Genomic DNA, 11886 nt, shown 5'->3' with positions numbered 1-11886 from the left:
ATATATTGGACCATTTATGATCTCAGTGGCCGCTAAAAAGAGCGGAACGTATGAAGTTAACAACGTTGACGGTTCTAGTGCCTTAAATATCGGGTCACATCGAATCCCTACGACAGGGATCATTCTTCGTCGCACACGTGAAGCTACTACACCTCTTATGTCTTACGAGTTTAAAAAGATTCTCGGGAAGTACAAACATGAGGATATGACATATTACACTACGGAGTTCGGCGATGGAGCACAGTATGATCTTCCACCATCAGCATTTGATGATCCGGATGTACTAAAGGCTTTTAAACAAAAGTTTCGCAAACGCTTACACAAAAATAAGGCTGATGCAGAAGCAATCTTACCATCGAATAAGCGACCCGAAGTGGTTAAAATCTATCCACAGACATCATATATTCCCAGCTTTAAACAGCATGGAATGTACGTACCTCCAAAAGGCATTAAGAAACGTCCCATCCACCATCGGGGACCACAAGGACCAAAGCCCAAACGTAATTGAATAACCGAGTAACTTATAACGTCTCAGTATACTTTGTCTAAGAAAATATAACATAAGCATTGAGGCCGTTATATGATCGAAACCCGTTTCTTTTCTTTTCGCTTGTACAATTCATGTGAGTTTTTTGAGTCGGGGCTATGTAAAAATAGCGGGTTCCTACTAGTAGTTGCACAGTTAACGTATATTAAACGTATAAACGTATTGACGTTTATACTTATAATCCTGGAATGCGTTTAACGAATTGTACATGAACAAGGATGGCGTAATTCAAAATTCTTGTTAAAGTGTAAGATGGTAGTCTTTGAATAAAGCGTAATTGTATATCTTTATTTACAACCTCACCTTTGGTTTTATACTCAAGGTGATTGTGCTAGTGTTCAACCGCTTGGGTTGGCCAGGGTGAAAAATCATATGGTCAGTATGAGAAACCTTTTGCAGAACACTTTAACACTTAGTTATTGTTCTATAGCATAATCTCTGCTACTCGCTCTTACGCCGATCAAATAATGTTGCTTGGCTTTCAGAGCAATTCTCTCCTAGGTATCGGCTTTCGGAGCAATGCTCTCATAGGAGCAAATGTATTATTAACATGATGTGGTTAATAATTTGATCCGCTTTTCGGAGTGACGCAACTCTTGTGATTTCATTCAAGAAAAAGAGTTTTCTTGCTATTGAAACTTGCTTGAGATCTGTAGTCTCTCAATTCTGAACATGTGACAGTACTCAATAGAGTATGGGACTCTACTGTGGACAATTAGGTGGCTTTCCAAATATAGATTGGTTTTTCCACTGAAATTAGAATTGTACATAATATAGGAACGACACCAATCTGACACCTGACAATGACACTTTGGGAATCTCTAATTAATGGGAGTACCATGAGAGAGGATCTCAGGCGTGAAATGGTTGTTGGTACAAACCTATGGTATAATTCGATTTTGATCTCAGAGCAAGATAATCCACTGAGAAAAGGACAGGATCAGAGTTGTTAGAATTTAGGACAACATGATTTTGATTTCTCCTAGCCAGCCAACTAGATGTGCCCGTCTATGCCTTAAATGGGATGGGGAGCTAGGTACCAAGTGATGGGGTTTAGGTGCAGATGTATACTGCACCGACTTGGTGTTTTGATTTTATTTTCTATTTTCGTAAGTTGGACTTAGAGGTATTTTATTGGTTAGTTTGAATAGGTAATTGTTTCGAGGCGTGAAATGTAAACTAAGCTTCCAATGAAATGATATCTAGTCTTATTAACTAAAACAGAAATAAATTTAGACCGAAGTAGTGAGTGATTAGAGCGAAGCATATAGACAATAGTCTCAGTCTAAAATCCCCTAATCGTTTGCTCATTACCAAGGGCTGAAGCTAAACTTCTTTAACATTTTGCATTTAAACGTTTTAACGTATTGTCATATTAACGTAAACGTCTCGTATAGTCAGCCTAGAGGAGACCGACTTTTACAATAGGTTTGAAAAATAAAAACATAAACTAATTTTTGTGATTGGTTCGCAGGCGAGAGCGTCAAGTTTAACGGACGCAGGCGAGAGTGGCAGGTTTAGTAGTCGCAGGCGACAGCGGCAGACTTAGTGGTCGCATGTGAGAGCCTCAGACTTAGTGGTCGCCGGCGAGAATCGCAGTCATAGTGGTCGCAAGACCCGGTCGCGGTTATAGTGGTCGCAGTCTTAACAAATCTCAAATATGTGGGAATCTTCGTCTTCTCCGATCTCGCAGAGATTGTGTCTGAAGATTGCGCCTGGACCGGTATGCAACAACAATTGCGGGACGATGAAGTCCCCATGTGATATTAGTCATCGTTTGTAAACGTGCAAGTGTTTGTACACAGCGCTTTCTGCCAAACAATTCGATATTATGTAGGATTGGGTTTTTGGGTTAGTTGACATCGTGGCTACATCGTAGTGTCTAATTACTCTCTATCATATTTTTGTTGGAGCGTGTGGCAGTTTACTAAAAGCTTAACGAGAACTGGCTCTTAGCTGTTATTTCGTAATCAGTGAGGAACAAATATGGGAAACAGTGATGCAAGAGAAAATTGTTGTGTGTACTCATTATAAGCCGATGTGCTGGGTGTGAGGTTTAACCGAACACTACCAGGGCTACAATATATGTAGTGTGTTCAGACTCAGTGCAACAGTTGGAACAATATCAGCACGTATTGTATCGGTTGACATACCATTGTCAACATCATCGAATTCGTAGCGATTCTTTTACTTTTCAATTTCTTTCAGTGTGGTTATAGCAGCAATATCGGAACCAGATGCATTGGAATAACAGCTATGATGTATGCTGGCAATATCTGTACAATCGGATTACTTTGTCCTCAGTAATCACGCCAGAGTTTTGCAGTAGTATGTCAACAAAGGGTAGTTGTAGAAGTATTGTTTCTAGTTCAAGTTTGATTATAATATCCCTATAGTAACAATTATGGTGTTTCAAAAATCGGTATAAAGAACAACGCACGCCTTGATTTATGTATGTTGACATCTTTTATAACTCCAATCAGTATAAAATCAGATGCAGAGGTTGGGCAAGGACTCATTGTTAATGAGCTTTGGTTGTAATCCAACGCTGACTGTTAGCAGTTTTAGGGTTTTAGGGGTTTAAACTGTATATCCGATTTGAATGGGTGTGCTAGACAAATCAACATCTTCTACACATACGTGAGGAGCGATAAATGACTAAGTATCTGTTTGAAAACGAATCCAACTCTTATTTAATATCTGTAAGGAATATTCTTCTTCTTATTTGTTTTGTATGCGATACAATCCAAGAAATGATTTATCATTCACATGCTTGCAGTGTAATTCGTAAAAATCTTCGTTTTCATCAATATAGTAGTCGCATAAATTCCCACGGATAATTATAGAAGTTCGATCAGCCGAACATTTGAAACTGGATAAGTTAGTAAATTCAAAATAGTCGTTCTCACCAGGACTCTGCACTTGATAGTAACGACTCCCGGCACAAGTCCTAATTTAACTTCTGTAGGATCCAAGCTATCTAAGTAGCTGTTCACAAAATCCTGTAGATTTCATCAGCCGGATCTGGCATTCGCTTGTTCAATAGTTTGACGTTGAATTGATACGCATGGAACTAAGGCCAGTAGATTCGAACTAAGGCCAGTAGATTCATATAACATTTACACAGAGGAACTGAAACTTGATTCTAGCAAGGTATGAGCGATATTAGTACGTGTAGGTTCAGTATGTGACATTTCAGTATCATATTAGAGTCTGTCATTTACAGTGTTTGCTATAGAGTTAAACGAACCTATAGCGCTATTACAGGTTGACACAGTGGTTACGAGCGTCTGAGCACCTGATTGCACAACACAATGGGTATCTGTTTGAAATGACTCAGTAGTTGGGTTTGAATCAGTCGGTGTACTATCGCGTGTATCCTGATCACCAAGGTAAACTGAAGGCTTTATTGCAGCTCTTGCTATACGATGAGTATAACTTTTCATATTCTTTACCAGCAATGATTTTTCTGGCCTATTTCCTATTTTGTACTTTATTTTTCTCATTCATTGCGATATTGGTGTTTTATATACACCTAAACATACGTAGGTCATGTTCAGTAATAGATTTCGGTTCATATTCGTCGTCATGGGTATCTGTTTGAAATGACTTACTAGTTGAATTTGAATCAGTGCAATCTCAAATTCGTACACTCTGAATTTATTGAATAAGTATTGTTGACTAAACGATTTTCTAGCAGACTGAAGATTAAACCAAATCTTACCCAGCTTATATAGGGGTTGTCCTCTTATCACTACGTCATCCAAGGCTCTACACTTAACTACTAAAATATTCACCAGTCAGAGTGCTTGAGTATAATCTCCCCACAAGTCAGAATACCCTAATCTGTTTGCTCTGTATTATACCCTGAACTTTTCGAACTCTGAATGGTCGAGTTTACATCAGTTGGAATGGTATTTCTTGCTCTACGATGAGTACACTTACTCCTCTTTTTCATCAATATTAATTTTTCCGGACTATATCTTAGTTCGCGCTTTTTATGTCTAATTGATTGTGATATTGCTTTTTTGTATACACGTCTGCGTGCACAAGGACTTTTGTCTGAACATACGTCGGTCAGGTACATTATACATTTCGTTGCTGTGTGCACAGCATAGCGGTTGTGTAAATAATTAAAAGGAACGCTCATCGAGAGTGTATTTCTCAGTGTGATACGCCAATGTGTTTACAAAACACCTTATTTATTCTGAACAGTTCCAAAATCAATTGTGTGCTCGGTGACTGTTTGCACACCAGAACGAGAAATCAATTTAACTGCCAAAAAGCAGGTCGTGTGTATGGTAGTGAGGTATTGGTTCAAAGGGTGGTGGACCATTCGATTGGTCCAGAACATTTGGGTTCAGACTAGCGGGTACTTTGTCGAAGGAATCAATTAGGGGTTTAAAAGGCATTGCTATGAGGTCACTGCAACCTAGCCCAAAGTAACGTAGAGGTCGTTTTAAAATGCTTTATAGAATGCTTCGGGGTACAAGGTAGATCATGAGTCTTGTAGTCAATGCCCATTGAGACAATATAATCAGGTATATATTCGCAGACGCATTGTGAGGTACTATGTGTGAATAGTTTGTATTATATTGATAGAAGCTGTTAGCTTAACATACTGTTGATCTGTAAACTGTAGTGGAACATCGAGACTTTAGTGCGTACACTATATAATCACCAAACTCTCAAGTCTGCGTTTGCAGAAGAAACCTGAGATCCACAATACTATATGAAGAGTATATGAACATTCTACTTGTTTATCAGTTATCATTTATCAATTGTCAAAAGAACTTTGTACTTTTTGCCAGCTAATATATGGTTATTGGTTCATTAAAACGATCATTCTCACACTACTCATTGGAATCGAATAAAAGCGCAAAATTGTGGAATATATAGTCTCGAAACTGGCTCTGAATAAGAATCATTTGTGAGCTCTGTGACATAATGGTATCTGAGGTTGGATTGTCCTGTGCAAGGGTTTGTGATATGAGAGAACGACACATCGTTCTGCAGTTATAGAGCCACTATTACAATGAATACAACCCGTATACGATGTAGGTTTCAATTCGCACAAAATCTGTAAAACTCGTGCAAATGAGGCGCACTTTGTATATGTACGTGTCGTTTATCGTTTATATTGTATGTTGTATACTGTGAATCTATGTACTGGACCCTAGAATACATACAAAGTATCACGAAGCGGGACGTTCAAACAGTATGTGACTATAATTTACACAAAAATCTTAGACACGCATTGAACGTCTGACTGATTCTAGTACTGATTCTAACATTATACTAGTTACGCATTGCTGTATAGTAATACTACATACATAAACATTTTTGAGATCTTGTGGCGAAGGATGCGGCGCTAGCCGGTCTTTCCTGTCTGAGTGAGATCAGGGCACAGTCAGCCACGAAGGAAACAGCGCATCTAATATCGCCTTCCAATTCGTGACGAATTTAGCTGCTGAAAATCCCCTAACCAGGGAGTATCACACACAGTGTGCACAGACGTTCCCGTCAAGGCTAGGCCAAACCAGACCGCTCCCGCCAACCAGGAAACCCGACTGAACCAAGCTGACCGTGGCGCTTAGCCCCAACCACATTTAACAAGGAAGAGCGGCTTAGGTACAGTATGGGCTAAGGTAGTTAGGACGCCATACGGGCCATAACGCCCGCTTTTTCTGCGGGTGTTTTAAACCAGTATCCCATGTACGCTCTGGACTTCCATTCGGTGGCCGCCGCTATCTCGTCGTGCTCGGCTCCAGCCTCTTTTAGAGCCGTCAGACCACCAATGCGATAGCTGTGGCCTCGATACCCATGCATGTTGGTGTGTGCCACCTGAAATGCCTCCTGCATGTCTATCTTGAACTGGGGTTTGCTGTACGGTTTGCCCTGGAGAAAAAGATATGACTTGTGATGTATGCTGCAATGGTTAGTGCTAACCATGTGCGTAGCGCACGGCCTGGACATATGTGTGTCTTATGGTCTAAGTGCGGAAGACATATATCTGATGGAACTAGGGTGGTCTTCGTCATGGGCAAACGTACTATAGTGTAAGATGATGTCTAGAAGACGTATTGACGCGACATGCGCACGTGCTGCGAGTATGCTTCGTAAGCGTTCTCTACTGTGAATACCGATATGCGTAATATGCCAAATATAGCCATGCATGACGCAGCCCAGAATCTAATACACCGATGTTCATTCAGCAAGGGATGTAGAGCGGGGTAAAATACCGTGTCTTGCATTACTGAGGGGATGGGTTTGCGTAATCGTCGCTGTGTTAACTTGCCATTGATGGCCATGTACCTCGTGATGGCTTTGATTAGGTGTGTAAGTTGGTAGCTATTGGTATGTTTGTCCTTGAAGTTGGCTGTTTTGTATAGAGCGCGCACATGTGACAAGTAGGCATGTATGGAATTGTGTTGTAATCCCTGCATGCCGAGCCAAGTGACATAGTACATTATCACCATTGGGTCTAAGGGTAGTTCATAACTATATAAATGTGACATACTTAGCCATCCCATATGGAAGATGAAGTCAAGATATCGCCGCTGTACGCTAAGACCTGTGGCAGCAGTTCGTGGAGCGCGGCCATATGGGGCCATGAGGCTGACGTGTGATCGTAGGCTGCTGGTGTGGTCCTATCTGAACCAAAGGGGAGAGTAATTTTACCTGTGCATGCGGATTGATAGGATGTGTGCCAATAAAGAGTATGTATATTAATCATATGAAATTTATTTACAATATGGAAGTAATTCCGGGTGAATTAAGTATGTACACTGGGTGATAATGGGGGAGGCTGGTCATCTGGTATCTGGGAACTGCTTACACCGGCGGGTGTCGTTGTCTAAACTTAGGCTCGCTATGTTGCACGAAACGGTTCGTGGACTCTGGCAGGCGTCTCATACGTGTGTGTAGGATGCGAGCTTCGTCTGGTACGTTACGAGATATCGCGTCGGCCACGCTATTGTCGACACCTTTGATATGCGTAGCTGCTACTCGCAGATCGAAGTGTATTTCTAATAACGCAAGTATTTTGAGCGATCTATGCATATCCTCGGCGTTGGAATGACCGCGGGCTATTGCTTGGCATGTCGTCATATTATCGCAATGTATCATGACTGAGCGACCCCGCCAGTGATGTGCAAAGGTTGCTACTGAATATACTAGAGTAGGTAATTCTAATGCATTAATGTATAGTTGCGTGTGTGACTGAGATGATAGACACAGCCGGCTATGATGTGGCCGCCAGGGGAGGTAAAAGCATCTTCCCGTTGCATCTATGCCTCCTCCCCCGTAAGCGGTGCAGGCATCGACGTAGCAGCCTACCGCCTTGATCGGGTACGTCAGTAATCTGGTCCCACTCCAAAGTTGGAATACTACATACCACTCGCTGATTGTATCTCGAACATCCTGCGTGACGCGAACATGGTGGTAGCTTGGACCACTAATTGGAAGTGAGTAGATACCCTCTATCAAGGGCTGCTTGCGGAAGGATAGCAGCCAGCCAGTTCAGGGATCCAGCTAACTGTTGACAGTATTTGATGGTTGCTCTGGTCCTCTTCAGCCAACTACGCAGTAGATCCTCGTACTTTTTGCGCTTTTTACCTGAGATGGATACTGTGCACAGAATGGAGTCGAAGATGACTCCGCAATATTCTGCAGAGGTGACCGCTTTCACCGTCTTATGATTCGCTACCGGCTCTCCTAGTCGCGCGAGAAGTGTAAGCAGCTGATTCAACTGACTTACCGCTATGTTGATGTCCATTGCTTTATGAACCACCAAGAAATCGTCTACGTATCGCTGAATCCATAATGCCAGATGGGTAATAATAATGTAATCTAAAGCCGCACCGAGTTGTTCATACAAAGGAGGCTGAAGGAAAATTCTGTGCTATCTCTTTTGTTTGCAAGCATCGCCGGCCTGATTGGAATCGTGACTACCGTACTCGTGTGGAACAGTATAACAGAAACAACAGCTACCAATACCGCTACGATAATCACGATGATCAGGACCGACAGGACTACCGAGTAGATAGGTACAATCAACGCGACTACGACGATGGTAGATATTCACGGGATATCCAACGTTCCCAAACATTAACAGAACATACATATCCCAGAGCAATCGACGCCAAGATCATGAAGGCAGACAGGACAAAGCTATGTTAGCACAAGTATCTGATGACCAGTTACCTGCAAACAGACATATTGTATTCTCCACAATTAACCCTACAATCGACAACAAGGAGGTGAATGATCAGTCAGATAGAGATTCCAGAGGTGGATACTGACTAGCTTGCGATAGTTGCGCCAGCATACACATACTTCCCTATAAGTACCACAAACATCTCGTCAGCAACATGCGCATTAATGACCGTTATGCGCTCGAAGTAGCTGATGGTACAATCATTTATCCGAAGTATGTGGCTCAGCTAGGAAACTTGGGGGATGTACTCATTTATTATTATTAAAGCTGCACTACTAAGTATCAACCTACTCTCGAGAGACACTACTCATTTGAATTCACCAACAACATGATGTACATATTACTACCAAGCTTTGGAACCATAGCAGTACATGAAAAGCACAGAATATACTGTGTGCACATCGACGACATAGCTATGCCTACAGTGGAACCATCGCTGGAGAAAGCCCACCAGATTTCATGGCACAACAGGCTCGCGCACCCCAGCTACGTCCCAAAAGATTTATCCTACATAAGGCAACCAGAGGAACGATGCAAAGCATGCACTATTGCTAATTAGAAGAACAAGAATGCAAACAAGGAACGACAGCACGAACCTGCTACAGTGCCTCTCGAGCTAGTCTTCGTGGACATAATAGGGCCGTTCGTAATTTCAATAGGATCCAGCACCCACTCCGTATCAATCATAACACGATTTTTCTAGCATGGCCAAAGAGTATCCGATCCGCGATCTAAAAGCGACAACAATTCTGGACGCTATGTTACACACCTTCGATAAATGGTACATCTTAAGTCATCGCCGAGTTCAGTGCATACAAATGGATCGAGGCTCACAGTTTACAGCAAACGTAACGAGGCGCATGCTTGCGTATGTGGGATACTACTCAAGGTACGCACCTACGGCCACGCCACAATACCATGGCAAGGTAGAAAGACGCCATGGTACACTGGTCCCTAGAATGCTTGCACAACTGAAGTATGCACGACTACCGACTACTATGTGGGCTGAATCACTGATTCAAACCACTAACGAGAAGAGCTCATCCCCATACGAGAAGTTTACAGGATACGCATTTCCGATAGATATGTTCAGAACATTCGGGTGTCACATCGCATACAAGAACCGTGATCCAGACGGCAAACTCGACGACAAAGCACTGAATGGCATTCTTCTTGCGCAACCCTTGGACACAACACCGGACTCGTATCATATATACTCACCTCTGACCAAGCGTATAATACAAAGCCGAGACGTCTACAAATTCGAAGATGAATTCTTTGTCTGGGAAGACAACAAATGTACAACCGCTAACGCACCACCTGACACTACGAACAGTAGTACACTCCTCCAGATCGAGAATGGCGATTTCCAAACAGACGCAAGGACAACATCGACAACGGCAGATATGCTTAGCCAACAAGCCCAGCCAACTGTGATGCACAAGTCGAGCAACTCAGAACAACTACAAATAACTTCATCATCAACACAACATCCTGCTGAGAGCGATATACATACCGTCGAGTCGGAGGATACTGCAGCGACTACCAAAACACAACATGATCTCGAAGCAACCATAGCTAGAAGAACGGCAGAATGTCGCCAAGTCTCTCGAGAACTGCAGGACCTTGCGATAGATGATAATAATGTCGACTGGTATCACGATAGCCGCCGTAAGAGACGAACTCCTAGCACTACGCACGCTGTCAATTCAGCAACTGCAGCAATGGAACCGAAAACATACAAAGGTATATATGAGATGTCAACAGTTTTTGAGTGAGGTAGGCCGAGGGTGTATCGTATTGTCGAATGTCCATGTCATATATGGAGAGCTTGATGATACAGCGCAAGGCATTCATTCTGGTTGACAAAAAACCGCGAGAGAAATCATTATTCCCCTCTCGATGGGGTTTCAAGGTAAAAATGGATGAATCAGGACAAGTCACACGACTCAAATCACGTCTGAACGTAGCAGCATTCAATGCAAAACAGGGAGTCGATTACGATGAAAGCCATGCCCCAGTAGTAGCCAAGGAAACACTCAGGATCTGTCTAGCTCTAATGGCACACTATGACATGGACGTTCGACAATACGATACACCCTCGGCCTACCTCACTCAAGAACTGGATACCCTAGCTACATGCGAGTGCCGCAAGGATACGATCTCATCGAACATCTATTGGACCCGTCTCAGAGAAACTATACGAAAGGCACAAGCAAGGAGACACAAAGGTTGTATATAGAGTTGACCGCTGCGTATACGGTCTACCACCTAGCGGACAGTACTGGTTTAAAGCTATCAATCGGTTTGCTATACAACACAGTTATAAACAAGCACAATCGGATGGAGCACTGTTCATCAAACAAACATACAGTGGACCTTGTTTCATTATTGTGCACGTAGATGACAAAATTGCAGCATGCCAGAGTAAGACCGACGGACAGAAATTAGCTGACGCAATGAAAGGCGAATGGAACACTGTTGATATGGGCCTACCGTTGTGGTTTCTCAAGTGCCAAGTGGAAATACTTCCTGGAAGAGTACGTCTCCATCAACGACAATACCTAAGAGAAATATTGCAGAAATGGGGGTTGATGGATTGTAAACCAGCATTGGTGCCAATTCTAGAATCGGACTATGAAGTAACAGACAAACGCTTTCGTGGAACATGAACGAAAGCAAGTTGTGCACAAGGTCTATCAAGCAGCTTCAGTGAGAGCGGTAGTTAACGACCTCACTAGCGAACGAACTTTTTCCTAAGATAAAGGACTATACACACATATCTATGGAAGAATACCGGCATACAGTCAATCAACACATGTTCATATTGGTGGATCAATCCACAGCACAATATCAACTATGGGTTGATATAGAAATACGGCTTCTGGTCAGCCTAACATATCCAGATCAAATAAGACAAGACATTGGGTTTTAACTCTATTCAAAAAATAAATACATGCTCTTCCAATAAATTCAAAGTGTTCGAAATTCACTTTGATGGCTCATATATCCTGAGTAATTGATATGGCTCAATTTGAGACAACAGTAGGCTTAGGAAATTATGTACTACTGATTATTGCTTTCTTGTGAGTCCACGTCTGACTATTGTTTTCTTGTGAGC

At 42.3% G+C, this 11886-nt stretch overlaps 2 protein-coding genes across 2 annotated transcripts; both read right to left on the bottom strand.

Moving 5' to 3' along the window:
• Window positions 1-6199: 6199 nt before the first annotated feature.
• Window positions 6200-6993, bottom strand: SARC_08004 (hypothetical protein; the record flags this gene model as incomplete). The annotated part of the gene is made up of 2 exons (XM_014298032.1): window positions 6200-6445; window positions 6790-6993. 2 exons carry the CDS (start codon window positions 6991-6993, stop codon window positions 6200-6202), a joined length of 450 nt encoding a protein of 149 aa, XP_014153507.1.
• Window positions 6994-7067: 74 nt separating this feature from the next.
• On the bottom strand, window positions 7068-7657 carry SARC_08003 (hypothetical protein; the record flags this gene model as incomplete). The annotated part of the gene is made up of 2 exons (XM_014298031.1): window positions 7068-7228; window positions 7465-7657. 2 exons carry the CDS (start codon window positions 7655-7657, stop codon window positions 7068-7070), a joined length of 354 nt encoding a protein of 117 aa, XP_014153506.1.
• Between the last annotated feature and the right edge of the window lie 4229 nt (window positions 7658-11886).

Source organism: Sphaeroforma arctica, assembly GCF_001186125.1.
Source record: "Sphaeroforma arctica JP610 unplaced genomic scaffold supercont1.679, whole genome shotgun sequence".
In the NCBI taxonomy this organism is placed as follows: domain Eukaryota; class Ichthyosporea; order Ichthyophonida; genus Sphaeroforma; species Sphaeroforma arctica.
This window is presented reverse-complemented; position numbering and strand designations above follow the sequence as displayed.